Genomic DNA, 23,267 nt, shown 5'->3' on the forward strand with positions numbered 1-23,267 from the left:
TCAAATGGGAAGTCCTCAATGGCGATCTTGGCGTAGCTTAGACGAACAAGGTGGTCCAATGCACAGATTCTAAAGTTGGTTGCGGAGGCCAATCTTTATTCTGTTGCTACAGGCTGAACCTGGCTGTACAGTAGTATGAAACAAGGACTGTGGTTGGCTGCCATGCCATGCCCAATGGGAGCGCGCTATCGGTTCTGAAATTACAGAACTAAGGCAGAGCAAACATTGGACCAGAGAAACACGCACATGGCATGCAGATTTATTGTGTCGTTTGGGGTCCCTACTCGTCCACTGGCGTTTATTTTGATCAGCAACTAACACTGCTCGTTTTTGTTTCATCGTAATTTTGTCGAATAGGAATTCTGAAGCCCGTCGTTGGAGAAAATTACTGGCTGTCGAAAAGACAGGTCTCTAGATAACACGGAGATGAGCGCACAGACAATTACCCAGAGCAGCGGGGGTTAGATAGGAGCAGTTAGGAGTTAGGCACCTTGCTCAAAAGCACTTGATACAGAGACAGGGGAAAGTGCCATCATCCACTCGACTCCCTTGACGTTTTTCCTGCCGTTCCTGGGAATCAAACCGGTGATCCTTTGGGCCCAAGCCGCTTTATCCTGTTCTACAGGGTCGCAGGCAAGCTGGAGCCTATCCCAGCTGACTACGGGCAAAAGGTGGGGTACACCCTGGACAAGTCGCCAGGTCATCACAGGGCTGACACAGACAACCATCCACACTCACATTCACACCTACGGTCAATTTAGAGTCACCAGTTAACCTAACCTGCATGTCTTTGGACTGTGGGGGAAACCGGAGCACCCGGAGGAAACCCACGGGGAGAACATGCAAACTCCGCACAGAAAGGCCGTCGCCAGACACGGGGCTCGAACCCGGACCTTCTTGCTGTGAGGCGACAGCGCTAACCACTGTGACGATAATGCCAATAGTGTGTGAAGCATCGTTAAGGTAAACGGTGGCTACTTTGAAGTCTTCAGAATTGTTCGACAATGTAGAAAATACACAGAAACCTATGAGCAGGGGTGTACAAACTTTGGACTGGTATGACATGACATGACTAAATTTCATCTTCAGTGGTTTATTGAACCTTGATAATGTAACGTAATGTAATGCCATGCTTACTTGTAGGGGGGAAAATGTTTCGTTCTCATCTTTCATGGATCATAACACGAGTACTGAAACGCTGAAATGGGGAAAAAAAAAAAAAAATCCTTGGCTGAAACCCGAACCGATTATTTAGTGCATTCTGGACTGAAGATGAACAAAAAAATAACCCAAACAGCTATAATTTAGGAATTGGTTTCCATAATAAATAATTTTGCTTTTTTTTGTTTAAATGCTTTATTAAAATAGAAAAGCAAAGCATTCAGTAAAAATTGCTTAAATTTACGTCGTGCTTATTCGACTTTTGGGGATACTGCTCATAAAATTGTGCTGAAAATAAATAAAACCACGCTTGGTGTGTTACAAGATAACAGGGGAAAAAAACAAAAAAAACCCCAAACACTATGACTGAAATCCGTCTTGAAAAGACTCCGGCGATGACCCCGCCTCTGTCTGTGTTTTCTGTTCCAGATGTCCAGTAGGTGTGGTTCACCTGTTCTTGTTTTCTTTTTCCAAACCAACACCCCGCTTCACATTCCATCATCCATGCGTACATCCTGACACTACTGATGTACTGACTGTCGCACCTCAGAACCTTTTTGATGCTTTGACTGTTGGGGTTGCTCTTAAACGAATTAAGATCTTTTGCTTTAACTTCTTTTCGTACCTCCTGTGATTTGTCAGGATTCTGAGCCGGTCGTGACAAAGTGAGGCCTCGTCTGCGATTTGAACCCAGGAACTCTCCGACATTAAATTATAATAAATAACACTTCAGGATTCTTACAGTTTTGGTCAAATTTTCAAAGAATCCGTCTCAGAAACTGGGTACTGTGGGGGTACACCATTAAATACTGTATACTTCCATTCGATAAACTATACGGTTTTGAATGGTGGTGATGGTTTTAAATTGAAATAAAACAATGAAAGAAATAATACAGATAAAACTAAAGTCTTTGATGTGAATACTCTATTCAGAATTTGGCGCAAATTTGTGGAAAAATGGCGGCTTGATCTGGGACATGATAAACGGTCGACTACATCGCGTTCCCTTAAAAAGGTTGTAGTCCACTGAAAAGTCTACAGTTATCACTGATTGTATTTTAAGTTGTAACTTTATCCACCTAAGGATCGGTGCGCTCACAGAATAATCATAACCGTAATAAAACATCACGCAAAATATTTCATCGCCGTCGTAACTCCGTTTTCCGCAAACCCAAAACCAATACGATCGCGTGTTTTGATCTGAACGGAAAGCCTCAGGGTCGAGGTCACGACCTCACCAAAAGTAGTAACTTAAAATCACTACGCCGTATAAAAATTGTTATAAATCTGCGATTTTGTTTTTTAAAACGAAAGCTGAAAGTTAGGTAGAGAATACGTTTCTTACAGAATATGTTACGATGGTATGAATTTCTGAGCTATAAAATGAGTCGTGGTCTATTTTTTACCGTAGCGTGTTATTTGTGTGCGGGGAAGGACACGCATTAACAATTTGCATGTGTAGAATGGAATTTTCCACTCCGACAGTTAGAAGTTGATCGTGCTTCCATTTGCGGTCTCTCTGTTACGCGGGTGATCTGTTCGGACGTTATCGCTGAAAAGGTGAGTTTTGACAGTTTTATTTTGTTTTAGTCTTGCAGTATAAGGCGACAGAATGGTTCTTTTTCATCTTACTTTCATATTTCGTAGTGTTTGCGTATTTTTGGCCAATATTTTGCAGCCATGGTCAATTTAGATCGAACTTTTGATAGAATCTACGGCCAGTCGTTTTGCCCCGCCCCTGCCTCGCTGTTCTTTTACCACCGCCGTTATTCTCATCTTTCCGGTGTGTTCTTGATTTTTCCCATTGTGTCCTATTTCGCCGTATCAAATACCCAAAATGCATCATATTATTCATATTTAAGTGAATAATCAATTCAGTCATCATAACTTGGCATTTTTAACCCAAGCAATCAAAAAGAGGAAATGTATTCAATATTTTCACTCCTCTGTGAAGGAGCGGCTTTAATTCTTCATGATGGAGTTATTTTATATGGAAATCAATTTTACAAAAGCATTTGAATTGGAATTTTAAAAAATGTTCCACAGTGGAGGCCAGATAAAGCAAGATGCTATCTTTATTCTTATTAAACATGACAAAAGAAACATTGAGTGTTCGGTAAATGCAAAAAAAAAAACCCAGTAAAATTTATTTTTTGACCATAAATGTCCCAAATGAGAGACTGTCGCGTCATAGGAAGGAGGAGGTTCTTCTGGGTTCGAGCCCAGTGGCCGAAGGGGGCCTTTCTGTGTGGAGTTTACACGTTCATGCGGTTAGGTTAACATGGGGCGGCCTTGGGCTGAAGTGCCCTTGAGCAAAGCACCGGACTCCCAACCGCTCCCTGGGCGCTGTAGCATAGCTGCCCACTGCTTCCAGGCTTGTAGTGCCCCAATTTTACGAACTCGTGACTTCAGCACTGATGATTCGGACTCGTAAATTAGAGACAAGGACTCCGATTTTTTTTTTTTTTTTTTACTAATTTCATGCAAGAGAATGCACATTCACCTGTTCATACACTACCGTTCAAAAGTTTGGGGTCACTCTGAAACGTCCTTATTTTTGAAAGAAAAGCACTGTTCTTTTCAATGAAGATCACTTTAAACTAATCAGAAATCCACTCTATACTTTGCTAATGTGGTAAATGACTATTCTAGCTGCAAACGTCTGGTTTTCGGTGCAATATCTCCATAGGTGTATAGAGGCCCATTTCCAGCAACTCTCACTCCAGTGTTCTAATGGTACAATGTGTTTGCTCATTGCCTCAGAAGGCTAATGGATGATTAGAAAACCCTTGTACAATCATGTTAGCACGGCTGAAAACAGTTTAGCTCTTTAGAGAAGCTATAAAACTGGCCTTCCTTTGAGCAGATCGAGTTTCTGGAGCATCACGTTAATTTGTGGGGTCGATTAAATGGCCAGAAAAATGTCTCGACTATATTTTCTATTCGTTTTACAACTTACGGTGGGAAATAAAAGTGTGACTTTTCATGGAAAACACACACAAAATTGTCCGGGTGACAAGAACTATCGAGGAGACGACGGGGACGACCTCGCCAAATGAGTCTCAGGTCCGGGAGGACTTGAGTATTGGGGAAAGTGGAGTTACTCTTTAAATCACCATTGCTCCCAGGTCCGCTCTGACCCGGAGTGGTAGCACCTGCCTGGGCTCCAGCTGGCAGCCGGGCGCTTTTCGGTGCAATGTGGCAGATTAACCCAACAGGGTCAATGGTACACCACCAGAGGGCACGTGGAAGAGCCGCTCAAATGGCCAAGTCAGTTGTCACTGCGGGGCTACTTTTATACCCGTCAGGTCTGTGGCACTTTTGTGCACCACTTGGCATCAGGTCTGGAAGTACGACGTCGTTTGTTTTACCTTACTGCGCAAGGCGCTTGGTTAGGAGAGGAGAATAGTATGCGAGAGCTCATGAGGCCAGACATTCCATGGCGGCTTGGCTGGGCCGTCCATCCCACCAACGCAGGCTTCGTAGCCCATCTGCACATCCTAATGAAGCGGTCATCATCGTTAGCGACGGACAGCCGATGACGCCGATTAACTAAAACGGGACTCGACTCGAAATTTTCTTTAATGACTCGGACTTGGACGCTGGCTGCTTCAGATGAGTTCAATGCGATAAATAAGTCGTCGTCTTCGGTTACAGGTTTCCTCACCACAGAACCCCATCACTCTGGCATCCGGTAACATCCCGACCCTGAGTGTAAGCGTTATCGGCTAAAACCGTGCGAGAAAGCTTTCAATTCGACGGCTAATTCAATTACTTGGTTGATGGAAGCATTTATTCAAGGATGAAAGCTTTGAGAACAAAAAAAAAAAAAAAAAAAGAGCACTCAGCGTCTCTTCACTTTAACAAAACACCTCATTGGTGGAAAACCTCTAAGGGAAAAGAAAGCCTTCTTTTCATAATCCATCAGCGTGTTTTAGTGACTGATGGAACAGTACAGTGCATTAGACCGAGGGAAACAAAAGAAAACGCTTTCATTGATCAGATGTGCAACGTTTTCACCCCGAAAGCTACGAGAAAGTAATGCACGCGACGTTCCATCATCCCTCACTTAAGAAGTGAAAAACGTGCCCTAGTTGACTGAAGGTAGCGCTCGCGGGGTGCGCGGTTACAGGAAAATAATCAATGAAACTGATTTATTAAACCAGTGACCACTTTTATCCATTTATAGTCAGCATTTGTAGATTAAACTCCGATACCGGAGACGCCTTCGTAAAACTAGATGAGGTGCCGATATACAATACTATTAGCTGTTGCTATAGAAACGATAAACGACGGGTTAATCAACAGACCAATCGGAACCGTTTTTACAGTTCGTACGTTCCTAATAAAGCTTTTTTTTTTTTGAAAAGAAAAACAACCCAACCCTGATTTCTAACCGCTTGGACATTGGCGAGGCAAAAATTCTGACGTGAACGGGAACGTTATTGCATTGCCGGATGTAGCCAAGTTTGCGATGCACCAAACTCCCGATGGACTTTAGATCGGAAGAACGTCCGTTTAATGCTTACTAGATGGAAATCGCATGAGAAAGCGTCTCAGGTATACATACGGAGATCCTAAACTGCGCTCATGATTCAGACGTGCAAGTGAGTGCCGTGCTAAACTGGCGGCACGTTTAATATGGAATCAATTTTGTGCCAAAATGTTCATACGATACTTTTGAAATATCAAACAAAAACGACAAATCCAAATATAAAAAAGTCAATTTTTTTAGACTGGCAAACAAATTATTGGTGTAATCGTGCAAAATATCAGTCTGTTACTCTTCAGAAACCTTTTATTTTTGTTCCGCGTCTTTCTCGGTTTTGTTTGACGTAATTTATTTTGGTTGCGATTCCAGCTTTCTCGTTTGCGCTCCCTGACTTTTTCTGGGCGGGCTGTCCAGGAATGCATTCCCACTGGCTAACTTGTGTTTGACTGACAGAATCCTACTCGGATTCTGGCGGACTGTTTGACGAGTGACCGATCCATTGACGGTAACCAAGGATCGAGTGGACTTCAGTGGCGACTATGATATTGAATTCTCATCTCATTCTCATTATCTCTAGCCGCTTTATCCTTCTACAGGGTCGCAGGCAAGCTGGAGCCTATCCCAGCTGACTACGGGCGAAAGGCGGGGTACACCCTGGACAAGTCGCCAGGTCATCACAGGGCTGACACATAGACACAGACAACCATTCACACTCACATTCACACCTACGCTCAATTTAGAGTCACCAGTTAACCTAACCTGCATGTCTTTGGACTGTGGGGGAAACCGGAGCACCCGGAGGAAACCCACGCGGACATGGGGAGAACATGCAAACTCCACACAGAAAGGCCCTCGCCAGCCATGGGGCTCGAACCCAGGACCTTCTTGCTGTGAGGCGACAGCGCTAACCACTACACCACCGTGCCGCCCTGATATTGAATTAATTCAACAAAGTGTAAGTACGGGACAAATGTGTTGTATGTGTTGCAGTAGTGCACACTGAGCTGTCAGTCAAACACGAGTTACCCAATGGGAATGCATTCCTGGACGGCCCGCCCACACGTGAAGTTTGTGCAAAAAGTCAGGGAGCGCAAACGAGAAGGCTGGAATCGCAACCAAAATAAATTACGTCAAACAAAACCGAGAAAGACGCGGAACAAAAATAAAAGGTTTCTGAAGAGTAATAGACTGATATTTTGCACGATTACACCAATAATTTGTTTGCCAGTCTAAAAAAATTGACTTTTTTGTATTTGTATTTGTATTTGTCGTTTTTGTTTGATATTTCAAAAGTATTGTATGAACATTTTGGCCAAAATTGATTCCGTAGTTTAAAATGCGCTGAACGGAGCTTCGAAGCAAGTTTGTCCATGGTTGACTGTATCCCAGGATTAAAAAAAAAAAATTTACCCAAAGGATCATCAAAGTCAGTAGTTAGAACGAGACATGAGAATGCCCTGGGCCTCAGGATGGTTTTTTTTTTTTCCTTTTTCCTCCAGCCGACAAGAAGAAATCGGTGCTGGAGGGACGCGGAGACCGTTCAGAAGATGTGCTTGAGGTGTTTGATGCCGTAGGTTTTGAAGAAGACGAGCAGGATGAGCGTCCACAGGCCGAGGATGAACCCGTCCGGAGGGTGCCACTCCTTCTGCTTGGGTTTCTGTGCAAAGCAGAAAGAACATTCAAAACAAACAAAGGGCATTTTCCTCATTCGTACGGTACAGCCACGTCATCAATATACACAAACACACACACATTATACTTTTAAATTGTTTCCTATTACGCATGCATCAGCAGGAGTGCATTTATATGCTAATGCGGACGAGAGGTTTATTCTCTAAAAAGAAAGACCGGAACTTTGCAATTACGTTTGAGAGAATAACGCCAGGCCATCTTCTTAAACTGCTTCGCCGTGCGCTGCAGATGAGCGCTACAATTCTCTCTTATCTAATAAAGCAGCATGCAGCCTGCAGGGCAGGAAGACAAAGACCATCTTTAGAGGAAGTAAGCAGCCGCAGCAGCGGGGGAGCGTCACGGAAACAGGTCGATGCTCTTGTTATTAGCCGAAAATGAACGAGCGGAATTTGGAGGAGATTACGACCCCCTCCTCCCTTTTCGAAAGCCGAGTGGCTCGGATTACTCGTTAGCTCGGTTCGATCAGCAGCACGACCTCAGGCAGCTGAGGGTCAATTACTGAGGCTACATCCACACGACAACGGCAACGAGATGTTATTTAAAAATATATCGCGTCCAAATGGGCAACGATCAGTAAAATATCAGGTCCATATGGCAACGCAACGCTTGCTGAAAACGATGCAATACACATGCCACACCTCTAGGGGCGCTGTAAGACGGTCCCTTCGGAGACACCAGAACAATAGAAGTAGTAAGGACGCATGCACATAAACTATTATGCGCGAGACTTCATATTAGCCACAAAGTCAGGAAAATCTGTTCGTAAAATTACATTATAATGACCAAATACAATGAAAAGTATTTTTCCAGTCTCACCTGTGAAAGGTAATCCCATATGATCTCGTTTGGACGGCAAACCTGTTGGTACAGTTAAACCCAGCTAATCTTTATTCTCCGCTTTGACCTATCCAATATGGCGGCGAGGATGACGTATGATTCTACGCGGAAGGCGGCGTCTTTAATGGTCCGGAATAAATTGAATGCTACGTTGATGGATTAATTTGCTCCTCTACGCCCTTTTTGAGGAATGTATTGTAGGACTTAAACCAACATCTGAAGAGGTGAGATCGCTCCTTTTTTTCCCTATTTTTGCTGGCGGGATTGACTCTGCCCTAAGGGCTATTTTCTCTCTCTCTCTCTCTCTCTCTCACTTTGCACCATTACACAATAAATATTCATAGTGAAAATATTTTGTAAGCGTGTTTCATGAACCAAGTTATAGGATTTGTTGACAACTCGCATTGAGTTCGTTACACTTCTACCCGGCGTGAACCACATGTGGTTGTGACGTCATTGTAAACAAATCCGTTCTACACATCCAGACGACTTCACTACGGCAACGTTGCCAGATCTTTCCACTCTGGAACCCGTTCTCAAAAAGATTGCGTTTTGGGCACCCAAAACGCCGGTGCCGTGTGGACGCCAGGCCTAAACGATAAGCAATTGTATCGGAGTCACCTGAATCCGTTGCCGTGTGGACAGGGCCTGAGTTTACAGCACGGATATTGTTATTTAAATTTTAAAAAAAAAGCAAGAGAAAAACATTTTCCTGCAAATGTCAATGCGATCTTGACCATGCAACACTGCGAAAACGACATCATGCTATCCACATTCGCCGGATATGAGCAATCGCCCATTCTGATTGGCTAGTCTACATATCCGGCGAGTTTTCGCGGTCCAAACCCTGCGCTCTGATTGGCTGGCGAGCGGGTCTGTATCCTACGGTACAGAACCCGGTTACGGACTCGCTCCGTAGGGGGCGGAGCCTTTTCTTACAAAGCCCCACAGTTATGGAACAGCCTTCCAAGTAATGTTCGGGAATCAGACACAGTCCCAGCGTTCAAGTCTCGGCTGAAAACATATCTGTTTAGTCAAGCCTTGTGTTAATGGTGTTTATGAGGTAAAGGTGTAGATCTGGAGGGTCCTCAGACAGAGTGTTTTGGTAAACTGGGATGTATGGATGCTGTCAGTCCCCACTCGCTTGCTCACTCGAGTTTGTTGACGGTGTAGTGGCTGGCTGCTTTATGTCCCGGGGCTCCCTCATGCCTGCGTTACCTTCTGGCTCTCTCCTTTTAGTTATGCTGTCATTGTTAGTTGCCGGAGTCCCTGCTTGTACTCAGTGCAATATGTATACTGCTCCTACTTATTCAGGTGACATTGGGCATACCTAACAACTTGCGTTTTCTTTCCCTTCCCTCCCCCCCCAATCTGTCCCTCTGAGTTACATGGAGTCAATAGAGATCTTGCAGTCACGTGACCGGAAAGTACACAACTGCCATCGTGTCGGTCAAAAACACCGCTGAATCCTGCTGCACTCGTGTACAGAATGGATCAAGTTCAACCGACGGACTACACGGCTCATTTTTCTAATGAACAGATAACTAGATACATGTCTAAAATAAACGATCTACAGATTTGTGACCCTTATGGCTTTCCGGACGGAGTTTTCACGACCAGATTTTGAACTGCCAGCGGAATACCCGGACGTGTATGATTACCTCATTAACTTTCCCTCGCTGTTCAGTGGTGAAGCACTGCGTGCCTATAAATCTCTGGACAGTTTTCTTTACAGAAATTCAGGATTTGTCAGCGACTCAGATGTGGCATCTTGTAAACAAGAAAATGATCCTCATTGGATGGGTAAGTCACTTAAGTATTGAGTATAGCACTGACCAGCCGATTATAGAATAGAATAAGGTAATTCCAAATCGTCCGTGTTGTTTACATGGATCTGGCGTTGGAGAGGTAGAGGCTTGGCAGTGGAGGTTTGAGTAGCTGTTTTCTGAGCTTAGTCAACAGGCCGGCTCTGCCTGTAGCCTCGCTTTTGCTTCGGCTGCTGGCGCCGCCTCCTTCGCTTTGCTTCCGATAACAATCCACGGAGACCCCGCTGGTCTCGCAATCTGGTCTCGTCCGGAATGTTTTTTTTTTCTCGTCCAGAATGTTGTGCATGCGATGGAAATCGCTACAAACCGTCATTTTCTGCTGGAAACCAATGTCCAGTAAGTCCATACGGTTGTAGTGGATATTGAAGTCCGGTACAGACGAACAACACGCAAAAATACACACAAAAAACATAAAAACCGTGCACAGGTAGGGAGAGCTTGTAGCCGCAGCTGTTGTAGTAGAATTGTATATAGTAGGGTTTTCCAGAAGAAAAGGTAGAAGTAAAAGCAGAAGTAGAACTAGAAGTAGAAGGCGGAATATGGCGTTTGACCGACACGATGGCGTCTGTCACAATCTGGATCGGCTGTGACGTCACATGCAAGATCTCTATAGGAAATCTTTTGGTGGAGAGGGTGGAGACCTCGACTGGCTATCGTAGCCTGCAGGGAATCGGCCGTCAGACTTTCTGTCGCATGTCCCAGACCTGGTGAAATGTAACTGAATTGTCTTGGCCAGCCCTAAGGGTCCCATCTGCATCTCATCATTGCTGAGGAGTGTGCTCCCATCACCCAATCAAGCATCCAGCCAGAGCAGGTCATGATATATTTTTAACCAGATTAACATGCCATTGTTGTGTGTTATGCCTGATGTAAAGACTCTCGTCTCTGCGAGCCTACCACACAGATTTAATACTTGTCATTTTTAGGGCATACCTAACATGTGTTTTCTTTCTCTCTCTCCCCCCCCCCCCCCCCCCCATCTGTCCCTCTGAGTTACATGTTGGTCCTGGGATTGAGACGCTGGCCTCTTCTGCCCCTCGGACCTGCTTGATCCATCCTGGTGCCCTGTGTCTGGTCGGAGTTTTATCGCATCGCTCCTGTAGAGGACGGCCCCATGAGGACAGTTGAAAGTCACACCTGGAGGATGCTCTGGACTCTTACAGTAATGCTTTTATGGCTGAGGACTGCAGTTGACTTGCTAACTTTAGGACTGCGGTCGTCATGAACAGTTTTGCACTCAAGTTTCCATCAATGAAGAGTTTATAACGTCAACGAAACTGACTTCATGTTAAAACTGTTATAGTCATGCTGTCTGTTGTTGCCCAAATGAGGATGGGTTCCCTTTTGAGTCTGGTTCCTCTCGAGGTTTCTTCCTCATGTCGTCTGAGGGAGTATTTCCTTGCCACCGTCGCGCTCATTGGGGATAGATTAGGGATAAAATTAGCTCATGTTTTAAGTCGTTCAAATTCTGTAAAGCTGCTTTGCGACAATGTTTATTGTTAAAAGCGCTATACAAATAAACTTGACTTGACTCGCTCGTTCACGACAACAAACATGGTAGCAATTTTTGTCAACATTTATTTGCGCATTTCTCAGGAGAACAGCATTCATTTTTACAGCATGGATAGCGATAAAGACAGTGTTCACAGCGAAAGCGAGTTTTACTCCCCTGAGGAAGAAAAGAGAACATTTCAGGAGAAAGCTAAAAACCTGTAACTGTTGCTAACGCCGAGCAAAAACATGGCTGAATCCTGAATGACTCAATTTTGTATAAATAGGGGACTACATAGGCGGCAAAATGTAGTTTTTTCCCTGCCATGGAAGTGCACTTGTATACCGAGGAGGAAGCAATTTGCATTACAGCCGTGAATGAGGATTCAAAATGGCGGCTCGGCTCGGTTTTCCCTTTCGGGCGCTCTCGTTTTCTGTTAGAATTTCACACACATCACACATCACATTATCTCTAGCCGCTTTATCCTTCTACAGGGTCGCAGGCAAGCTGGAGCCTATCCCAGCTGACTACGGGCGAAAGGCGGGGTACACCCTGGACAAGTCGCCAGGTCATCACAGGGCTGACACATAGACACAGACAACCATTCACACTGACATTCACACCTACGGTCAATTCAGAGTCACCAGTTAACCTAACCTGCATGTCTTTGGACTGTGGGGGAAACCGGAGCACCCGGAGGAAACCCACGCGGACACGGGGAGAACATGCAAACTCCACACAGAAAGGCCCTCGCCGGCCCTGGGGCTCGAACCCAGGACCTTCTTGCTGTGAGGCGACAGCGCTAACCACTACACCACCGTGCCGCCCCTGTTAGAATTTGGTAAAGAAAAAATAAATATGTTATTTACCAGCTTAAGGTCGGTCCGTATGGTGAAATACCGTGACCTAGGCCCAGAGGGCCTCGCTCAGTACTTTCAAGACCTCAGTCACGGTATTTCACCATACCGACCTCCCAGCTGGTAAATAACATATCTTTTTATATTTTTCAAGAATTTCAATAATATCACATTTTTTCACAAACTGCTCCCGTCATTTCGCTGGTTTGTCTACGTTCAAAGCAGAAATGATTTGGTCGGATGTGTTGTGTTTAAAACGTTTTTCATCTGTCGAGGTTGCGCAAAATTGAAATAAACGCTGCGTTTCTCAAAATCCAGTGCGTACGAATAGAACAAAACAGTTATTCCGGTCAGTCTTGTCGTACACAGCTGTCAGCTCACGTACGACTCGATTTCATGGAATAACCGTTCGATAGTAATAGTCAATCGAAAAAGTCATAAAATTGAACAGACGGCGCTTGTGAATGCTGCGAGAGATCCGCATTGTTTGACTTCCAGAGAAGCTAGACGCGTTCTGTGAGGAAGAGAGCGGGTGAAAATCCCTCGAACAAGGCCGAGAGACTCCGAGCTGGCTACACAAAAGGTTGGCAAGCTGGGATATCGGTACTTTTCCAGATTTCGAAGGGTGTCCAAACTTTTGCACGTGCACAATATTTTTTGTGCTTTCCGTCTTTGAATTCATGAAATGTAAAGGAACCGTGAACAAGGGTGCCAAAACTTTGGTGGAAACAACGGGTGGGTTTTTTTTGTGCTCATTTTCAGGAAGCGTGCCAATAATTCTAGAGGGCACGGTAGGAGTAATTTCCCTCCTCCGCTTCGTGAGACTGGCACTCGGCCCGATGCTGAGAGCTGAGATGCAAACGTCGAATCGACTCTGGACCTTTCCGGAGCTCTCTCGCGTTCGGAAATAATTATGCGATCGCACACAGCCGGCTGAGAAACAATTTAAGAAAACGCTGTACGGATACGTGCTCGGTGTGGGCGCTTCTGCGGTTACTTCGAGTTCACGCATCATCCAGTAGCTCAAGGCAGGGTGATAATTATGGGAAATGATGAGGGGGACCTGCTGTTGCCAAGGAAACGACAACTCCGTGTTGACACTGGTGGTCCACCCCCACCCACCCACACACACACATCTCTGATCCTTGTGGCATCCCAAGATGGAATTTATACAGTAAAATTAAAGCAACATATTCAGTTGAGTGCAAAAGTTTGTGCTCCCCATACCTTTTGAATAAGGAAAATTATTTTTTTTTAAATTATAGATATCAAATGTTTTTTTTTTTAATGGATATCAACAAAGGGAATTTACGCTCACAATCTGAGCAGATTGTTTCTTGTGATACTAAAGGAACATCTGTGAAAACACATCTGTGATGCCAGAGCTGCTCAAAATTAAACATCTCTATTTTGTTGTACGGGTGTGCAAACTTTTGCAGGGGGGAAGCAGCTAATTACAAAATGAAGCTGATTATGTGTGTGTCGATACGACATCATGACGCATTTAATTATATAACCAGCTGGCTGATTCAGGAACTGATGAGAATTTGGTCCGGATCGTTCCGCCGTGTGTGAAAAGGCGGAATGGATTAGAGGATTTTTAATACTTTTTTTTTTTCCTTCACGGTCTCCAACACACACAGTCACGCTCGTACACTCACACCGAGCCAATCAAACACACACCCGTCTCAGTTTTACAGCAGGGCAGGCAGGAGCTAAAGCAAGCAAGAAAGACAGAAAAGAAAGCAAGAAAGAGAAAAAGAGAAAGAAAGCAAGAGGAAAAAGGAAAAAAGCAAGCAAGAGAAAAAAGAGAAAGAAAAGAAAGCAAGAAAAAAAGGAAAAAGCAAGCAAAAGAAAAAAAGAGAAAGAAGGAAAGAAAGAGAAAAAGAAAGGAGAGGAAGAGAGAGCAAGCAAGGAAGAAAGAAAAGAAAGCAAGAAAGAAAAAGAGAAAGCAAGCAAGAAAGAAAGAAACCGAAAAAGAAAGAGCAAGCAAGCAAGAAAGAGAAGAGAAAAAAAGCAAGCAAGCAAGACAAAAAGAGAAGAGAAAAAAAGAACAAAAGCAAGCAAGAGAAAGACAGAAAGAAAAAAGCAAGCAAGAAAAAAAGCAAGAAAGAAAAAGCAAAAAAGCAAGCAAGAAAAAGAAAGCAAGAAAGCAAGAGGAAAAAGGAAAAAAGCAAGAGAAAAAAAGCGAGAAAGAAAAGAAAGCAAGACAAAAAGGAAAAAGCAAGCAAAAGAAAAAAGAAAGAAGGAAAAAGAAAAAGCAAGCAAGAGAGAAAAAGAAAAAGGAGAGGAAAAGAGAAAGAAGAGCAAGCAAGGAAGAAAGAAAAGCAAGCAAGAGAAAAAGCAAGAAAGAAAGCGAGAAAGAGAAAAAGCAAGAAAGAAAGCAACCGAAAAAGAGAGCAAGCAAGCAAGAAAGAGAAGAGAAAAAAAGCAAGCAAGACAAAGAGAAGAGAAAAAAGAACAAAAGCAAGCAAGAGAAAGACAAAGAGAAAAAAGCAAGCAAGAAAAAAGCAAGAAAGCAAGCAAGAAAGAGAAAGAAAGCAAGAGGAAAAAGGAAAAAAGCAAGAGAAAAAAGAAAGCGAGAAAGAAAAGAAAGCAAGAGACAAAGGAAAACGCAAGCAAGAGAAAAAAGAAAAAAAAGAAAAAAGCAAGGAAAAAGAAAAAGCAAGCAAGCAAGAAAGAAAAAGAAAAAGGAGAGGAAAAGAGAAAGAAGAGCAAGCAAGGAAGAAAGAAAAGCAAGCAAGAGAAAAAGCAAGAAAGAAAGCGAGAAAGAGAAAAAGAGAAAGCAAGAAAGAAAGAAAGAAAGAAAGAAACCGAAAAAGAGAGCAAGCAAGCAAGACAAAAATGAGAAAAAGAACAAAAGCAAGCAAGAGAAAGACAGAAAAAGAAAAAAGCAAGCAAGAAAAAAAACAAGAAAGAAAAAGCAAGCAAGAAAAAGAGAAAGAAAGAAAGCAAGAAAGAGTAGAGAAAAAGAACGAAAGCAAGCAAGAGAAAAAGAGAAATAAAGAAAAAAGAGCAAGCAAGAAAGAAAAAGAGAAAGAAAGAAAACAAGCAAGCAAGACTTTTTTTTTATTCGGAAAAAAGTCTATTTTATGACTTCAACATCGAGTCAAAATATTACAAAAACATTTTAGGAGTTCCAAACGTTCAGGTGTTTTTTCTTCTTCCTTCTTTTATCATCTTCTTGTACTTTGAGGCGTCTCGGGGAGTTGGAGACGCCGGTGGGCAGCTTCTGGAGCAGACAGGTGCTCGGTTCTGAGGGTTTCCCTCACGCCGTCAATCCAGCGTTTGCGAGGCCGCCCTCGAGCTCGGGCCTCTGAGCTGCTTTTGCTGTCGGCTCTAAAAGCAGGATGATGGATCGACGCCCTATTGAGACGGCCAAACCCTTTGATACGCTGTTGCTGAACGTGATCATGGACCGACCTTGCGCCCACTGCTCTCCTCATCTCTTCGTTCCTTGTTCCATCATGCCTGGTCTCGGTGGCTGCTGTTCTTAGACATCTCAGGGGTGCTGGCTGGTAACGAACACTGTTGGCTTTTTGCATTCGTACTTCAATCTCCCGATCCATTCTTCCGTTTTCAGTAAATATGCTGCCCAGATATTTAAATAACTTGTTTCAGGGGCGTGTCATTGTGGGGTCCCCCCCAGTACAAAGTTACAGGAAATAAAACGTTTATGTAATATGTCTGAGTGGCATATTCCATAAGAGAGCACTTTTCAGATGAAAAAAAAAAACGAACAAAAGCAATAGAGTCAACAGATCCAACAGAGAGCTCAGTAAACGTACTTCCATCCTTTAGATCCGACCTCCTGAAGTCACGGTGACCCCGCCGATGTAACGGATTCATTCACAGACAGGATTTCGTTCACATAAAGCCAGACGTAATCACGCGGAGAGCGGCAGGACAAAGACGGCCCAGATCTTCAACCGAGCGCGTTGTGATGAGCGTTGAATCTTCGAGACGTCCTTTATCTGCAAGTGTGCTTTGTGATGTCTGCGTGCTTCATCGCAATTGTTTGATGATCTGCTAATCACGGGCTTCGAAATGCCCTCCTCTGCAATATACGACTCTCTTGGCGCAAACTGCAATCATGTAGATTTGGACAAAGCACTTTGGGGTTTTTTTTTTTGTTGTTGTTGTCGTTCCTAACCATTACCACAATGTAAAAAAAAAAAAGTGTCCTTACTGAGCACAAAGCAGGAATTACATTTACACCTGGAAATTGCACGAGTGAGCTTTATTCCTTTCGAAACGACGCGCACGAGCCGAGATTCTCGCAAGAAACTGAACGCAAGAGACTTAAAAATGAACGACTTGAACTTAAACAGTCATTCCAACAAAACCAACTGTTTCATTTTACTTGGAGAAACCGTAACATTATGGTTTTGTCATGGTGGCTGCACAGTTTAAAAAAAAAAAAAAAAAAAAAAAAAAAAAAAAAGAGTCCAGGTGCTAAACTGGCCTGCCTACAGTTCATTTAAAACATGTGGCGAATTATGAAGCGCAAAAAACGACTAAGGAAACCCCGAACTGTTGTTGAGAAACTGAAATTGGACTGTATATCGGGAAAGCATGGGACAAGATCTCTCTTTCAAAACTACAGCGATTTTAAGAAGGGATCCAAACGCCTCGCTGAAAACTACCGTGGCTTATCGATAACTGCAACGATGTCGAAAATTGTCTCATTGTCGTGGAAAGGATAAGGACGGTGTACGAGCTTATTCTGATGGATTCGGCTTGATTAACGGGTGATGCCATTTACATCACTAGGCACGTTCTCGAGAAGGAAAAGGAAGCGGTGTTCCTCTGCTTTATCGACCTTAAAGCAGCATACGACTGGATCCCTCGTGAAGCACTCTTCCGCATGTTAGAAATTCGACTGCCTTGCTCTAAACTTGTATCAATATTGAGAGTCCTCTACACAGGTACAAAGGCTTGCATCAAAGGTGCTGTGGAACACTTTGAAACCGTCGTAGGATGTCGCCAAGGCTCTTGAAAGCCCTAACATGGACTTTGTTATGCGGCGTGCAAAGTACCAAATACTGAAGCAGTTTCCGGACACTGGCATCCTGGTAGAGTTCCAAACACTAAATGAGGTTTCACCGCAGGACTATCGGAGGAGTGCGGCAGCGGCGGGCAAGATAAGAGTGACCGAGCAGTTGTATGCGGACGACGTGGTAATTTTTTCGAAAGATATCGAAGAGCTTAAATCAGATCCTTGCTATATCTACATACACACGGCAGAGCATTATCAAGATGTCTTAGTCTAAAACAGAGTCCATGGCATTCAATGTCGACGAGTCGATCAAGACTCAGAAATCCCTACTATCTGTAAATAACATCAGCATAAAGAACGTCAGGGAGTTTCGATACCTGGGTCGGATGATTACTAACACGGGGGGGGGGGGGGGGGGGGGAATAAAGAAATATATAAAATATAAAGAAATACAGTTGTGCTCATAAGTTTACATACCCTGGCAGAATTTTTGCTTTCTTGGCCTTTTTTCAGAGAATATGAATGATAACACAAACTTTTTTCCCCCACTCATGGTTAGTGGTTGGGTGAAGCCATTTATTGATAAACAACTGTGTTTTCTATTTTTAAATCATAATGACAAAAAAACATCCAAAAGTTTACATACCCCAGTTCTTAATACCGTGTATTGCCCCCTCTAACATCAATGACAGCCTGAAGTCTTTTGTGGTAGTTGTGGATGAGGCTCTTTATTTTCTCAGATGGTAAAGCTGCCCATTCTTCTTGGCAAAAAGCCTCCAGTTCCTGTAAATTCCTGGGCTGTCTTGCATGAACTGCGCGCTTGAGAGCTGCCCAGAGTGGCTCAATGATATTGAGGTCAGGAGACTGAGATGGCCACTCCAGAACCTTCACTTTGTTCTGCTGTAGCCAATGACAGGTCGACTTGGCCTTGTGTTTTGGATCGTTGTCATGTTGGAACGTCCAAGTACGTCCATGAGATGAGTGCAAATTTGCCTGCAGTATTTGCTGATAACGTGCTGCATTCATCTTTGACCAAGTTTCCTGTGCCTTTGTAGCTCACACATCCCCAAAACATCAGCGATCCACCTCCGTGCTTTACAGTAGGAATGGTGTTCCTTTCATCATTGGCCTTGTTGACACCTCTCCAAATGTAACGTTTATGGTTGTGGCCAAAAAGTTCAATTTTGGTCTCATCACTCCAAATTACCTTGTTCCAGAAGTTTTGACGCTTGTCTCTGTGCTGTCTGGCGTAAATTTTTGTTGGTCTACCTGACCGTGGTTTGGTTTTAACAGAGCCCCTGATTTTCCATTTGTTAATCAGAGTTTGAACACTGCTGACTGGCATTATCAATTCCGTGGATATCTTTTTGTATCCCTTTCCTGTTTTATACAGTTCAGCTACGTTTTCCCGTAGATCCGTTGACGATTCTTTTGCTTTCCCCATGACTCAGAATCCAGAAACGTCAGTGGCTGGATGAAAGATGCAAGAGTCTGTCTGGATCCCAGAAACTCACTCAGCTTTTATGCACACACACTGATTACAAGCAAACAGATCACAGGTTACCTTTAGTAGCCATTCAAACCCATTTGTGTCAACTTCTGTGCATGTTCTCAGGCCAAAATCACCAGGGTATGTGAACTTTTGATCAGGGTCATTTGGGTAGTTTCTGTTGTCATTATGATTTAAAAAGAGAAAACACAGTCGTTTGACAATAAATGGTTTCACCCAACCACGAGATTTCAAACGAGCATCTACGCAAAATTACAAATTCATGCTTTATAAGGGACTTTTGCCACGCCCAATCTTTGAAATATTTGGGCCATGTATGCCGTATGGAAAGCAAAAAAAACTCTTAACAAGATCTGGAGCAATATCGAGATGTTGCTACGGATCCGACCGATCCCACGTCCTTGGAAACGTACTTGAACTTGTTTTAAAAAAAAAAAAAAAAAAACTGGCTTGAAATCAGACCAATCAGAACGGAGAATTCGACGGCGCTGTGGTATAAACGAACGCAACACAATAAAATCTAGAAATACAAGCTCAAAAACCGAACGTCTGCACGGGACAAACTGGTTGAACTCGGGGTGAGGCGAGAAGAAACCGCGCAACAAGATTTACTCTCCCCTGTGGGGCATTTGGAGATCATGAGGAGTTGAAGCGTGGCCTCGGCGGAGAGGAAAACCAGCATGGGGTCTTTAATCCGTTTAAGCCGCTCGCTTCGGACGTGTTGTAAGATGTATGTTCAGAATCAACTACAAGACGAGATGGGCAAAGAAGCAGAAAAAAGGAAGGGGGGGAAAAAAACAAAAGCATGAGCTTCAATTGTTAGTATCAGTAAAATTCAAAAATTCAAGGTGGGCGGGGCTTTATTTAAAGGGTCAGATGATCAGATCAACAGCAGCAGCGTGGGAAATAAGGCTGGACGAGCGGACATTAGGGCTGTGCGATGTCCCCTTAATTGGCATCGACGATGTTTACAGTGCAAACATCGTGATGGACGATCATATCGTGGGCGGGGGGATTTTAATACCACTATTGAATATTATTATTATTATTATTATTATTATTAAAAGTATTAAATACTCATCCGAGGCTTTGGCACGTAAAGAAAAAAAAAGCGCTAGGTGATGTGGAATATTTGGCCTTGATAACGGATATGTGGTCCAGCTGCAACATGATGCCCTATATGTCAGTTACTGTACATTATGGCTACGTTCACACTGCAGGCTGAAGTGACTCAAATCCGATCTTTTCGCCCATATGTGACCTGTATCCGATCTTTTATTGACAATATGAACGACACAGATCCGATTTTTTCAAATCCGACCCAGGCCGTTTGGATATGTGGTCCTAATTCCGATTCCTATCCGCTCTTTTCATATGCGACTTCAGTCTGAACCGCCAGGTCGCATTCATCCGACTTACACGTCAACAAGCCACAAACGTCACTATTCTGCGCTGAAGTAGGCGGCGGGTCTCTCAAAAAAGTTACAACAACATGGCGCATAATCACGGGCGCAGATAGAGGGTGGGACGAGTCATATTTAAATTCACCTCGTTCGGTCCCCCCTACTTATAGGGAGGAAAAAACGTCTATGCTGTCTTTCTTTGCATAAGGCAAACCTCACGGAAAAATCAAAAGACTAATTACCATTCGGTTTATTGAGGTGCACAGCAGTGTATACATAGTTGCAACAACTCACATAAAACAAAACAAAGACTGATATTCGGTTGGTTGAGCTGCGCAGCCTGCACAGGTTGCGAGCTCGAGCTTGGTTGCTATGGTTACTAACAACAAGTTTGACAGGCATATCGGGGTTGGGGTTGGTTTGCTGGCAGCTTTGTCCCCCCCAGTTCAAAAAACGTATCTGCGCCCCTGCGCATGACATCAATGCGAGGGACGCTTCGGGCTGTGAAGGTTCTGAATCTTCTCAATGGAAGGACGCAGAGGTTAGGGAGCTGATTTCCATTTGGGGGGATGCAGCTATTCAAGCTAGATTGGATGGGTCATACCGCAACCGGGCGGTTTTACTTCCGTAAACACTGGCCATGCTCACTGCGTGTGACGTCGTCGTATCCTGCAATGCGCATGCGGAACACTTTTAGGTCGCTTTTCGTTCATACTGAGGATCACATACAAGTCGCATATATTTGTTAATGTGAACGACCTCACAAAAAAATCGGATTTCACAAAAAAATCGGAATTGAGCATTAAGCCTTGCAGTGTGAACGTAGCGTATGTGGACCGAGAGTGGGCAATGCAGTCCAAATGCCTGCAGACGAGTTTCATGCCAGAGACACATTCAGTGGACAATTTAGAAGACGCATTGCGCGAGACACTTGCCGAATGGAAAATAGAGGAGAAAAAGATCGCCTGCATAACAATGGGGCGAATATTGTCACAGCCATCAGGCAATTGAAATGGCCGTGGTTAAGTCGTTTTGGGCGCAATTTGAACCTGGCCATAACCAACTCGCTTGCGCAACAGAGGGTCAGTACAGACCGAGCGTCTGGAGTTTGCCGAGCAGTCAACACTGCGTTTGCGCACAGCTGGCTTCGGAGAAATGAGCTGCGCAAAGCGCAGGTGGAAATGAACCTCCCCGAGCACTCACTGATCACGGCAAGATATTAATCTGCTCTAACAATGAAAGACTAGTATTCAAATTATGAGAAGAAACTACACTTAAGCTACTACTCATTGTTTATTTACACCATATCAATTGAAGATGCGTTTCGGCCTTTAGTGCGCACTTGAACGCGCCAATTTTCCCAATTTATTAGTGTTTGAATTATTGCACCAGCTTTTAAAATCATGATTTAATATTGTTTTTTTTTTTTTACTGTCTTTACATTTATCAGAAATCACCTTCATTCTTCCATTTGGTTTGACATTATGGCTTAGAGTGGACCATTTTGTGTCTGAAAGTACAACCCCGATTCCAAAAAAGTTGGGACAAAGTACAAATTGTAAATAAAAACGGAATGCAATAATTTACAAATCTCAAAAACTGATATTGTATTCACAATAGAACATAGACAACATATCAAATGTCGAAAGTGAGACATTTTGAAATTTCATGCCAAATATTGGCTCATTTGAAATTTCATGACAGCAACACATCTCAAAAAAGTTGGGACAGGGGCAATAAGAGGCTGGAAAAGTTAAAGGTACAAAAAAGGAACAGCTGGAGGACCAAATTGCAACTCATTAGGTCAATTGGCAATAGGTCATTAACATGACTGGGTATTAAAAGAGCATCTTGGAGTGGCAGCGGCTCTCAGAAGTAAAGATGGGAAGAGGATCACCAATCCCCCTAATTCTGCGCCGACAAATAGTGGAGCAATATCAGAAAGGAGTTCGACAGTGTAAAATTGCATAGAGTTTGAACATATCATCATCTACAGTGCATATCATCATCAAAAGATTCAGAGAATCTGGAAGAATCTCTGTGCGTAAGGGTCAAGGCCGGAAAACCATACCAGGTGCCCGTGATCTTCGGGCCCTTAGACGGCACTGCATCACATACAGGCATGCTTCTGTATTGGAAATCACAAAATGGGCTCAGGAATATTTCCAGAGAACATTATCTGTGAACACAATTCACCGTGCCATCCGCCGTTGCCAGCTAAAACTCTATAGTTCAAAGAAGAAGCCGTATCTAAACATGATCCAGAAGCGCAGACGTCTTCTCTGGGCCAAGGCTCATTTAACATGGACTGTGGCAAAGTGGAAAACTGTTCTGTGGTCAGACGAATCAAAATTTGAAGTTCTTTATGGAAATCAGGGACGCCGCGTCATTTGGACTAAAGAGGAGAAGGACGACCCGAGTTGTTATCAGCGCTCAGTTCAGAAGCCTGCATCTCTGATGGTATGGGGTTGCATTAGTGTATGTGGCATGGGCAGATTACACATCTGGAAAGACACCATCAGTGCTGAAAGGTATATCCAGGTTCTAGAGCAACATATGCTCCCATCCAGACGACGTCTCTTTCAGGGAAGACCTTGCATTTTCCAACATGACAATGCCAAACCACATACTGCATCAATTACAGCATCATGGCTGCGTAGAAGAAGGGTCCGGGGACTGAACTGGCCAGCCTGCAGTCCAGATCTTTCACCCATAGAAAACATTTGGCGCATCATAAAACGGAAGATACGACAAAAAAGACCCAAGACAGTTGAGCAACTAGAATCCTACATTAGACAAGAATGGGTTAACATTCCTATCCCTAAACTTGAGCAACTTGTCTCCTCAGTCCCCAGACGTTTACAGACTGTTGTAAAGAGAAAAGGGGATGTCTCACAGTGGGAAACATGGCCTTGTCCCAACTTTTTTGAGATGTGTTGTTGTCATGAAATTTAAAATCACCTAATTTTTCTCTTTAAATGATACATTTTCTCAGTTT

At 43.6% G+C, this 23,267-nt stretch overlaps 1 protein-coding gene across 1 annotated transcript in view; it reads right to left on the reverse strand.

The window, feature by feature from the left end:
* Positions 1–6,928: 6,928 nt before the first annotated feature.
* pigk (phosphatidylinositol glycan anchor biosynthesis, class K) overlaps positions 6,929–23,267 on the reverse strand; it is a 94,973-nt gene continuing 78,634 nt past the window's right edge. Inside the window, exon 11 of the mRNA XM_060928942.1 lies at positions 6,929–7,310. Coding sequence (XP_060784925.1) covers positions 7,194–7,310 — 117 coding nt within the window. The 3' untranslated portion in view covers positions 6,929–7,193. The remainder of the gene's footprint in view (positions 7,311–23,267) is intronic.

The sequence above is a fragment of the Neoarius graeffei genome, chromosome 1 (genome assembly GCF_027579695.1).
Source record: "Neoarius graeffei isolate fNeoGra1 chromosome 1, fNeoGra1.pri, whole genome shotgun sequence".
NCBI classification, from domain to species: domain Eukaryota; kingdom Metazoa; phylum Chordata; class Actinopteri; order Siluriformes; family Ariidae; genus Neoarius; species Neoarius graeffei.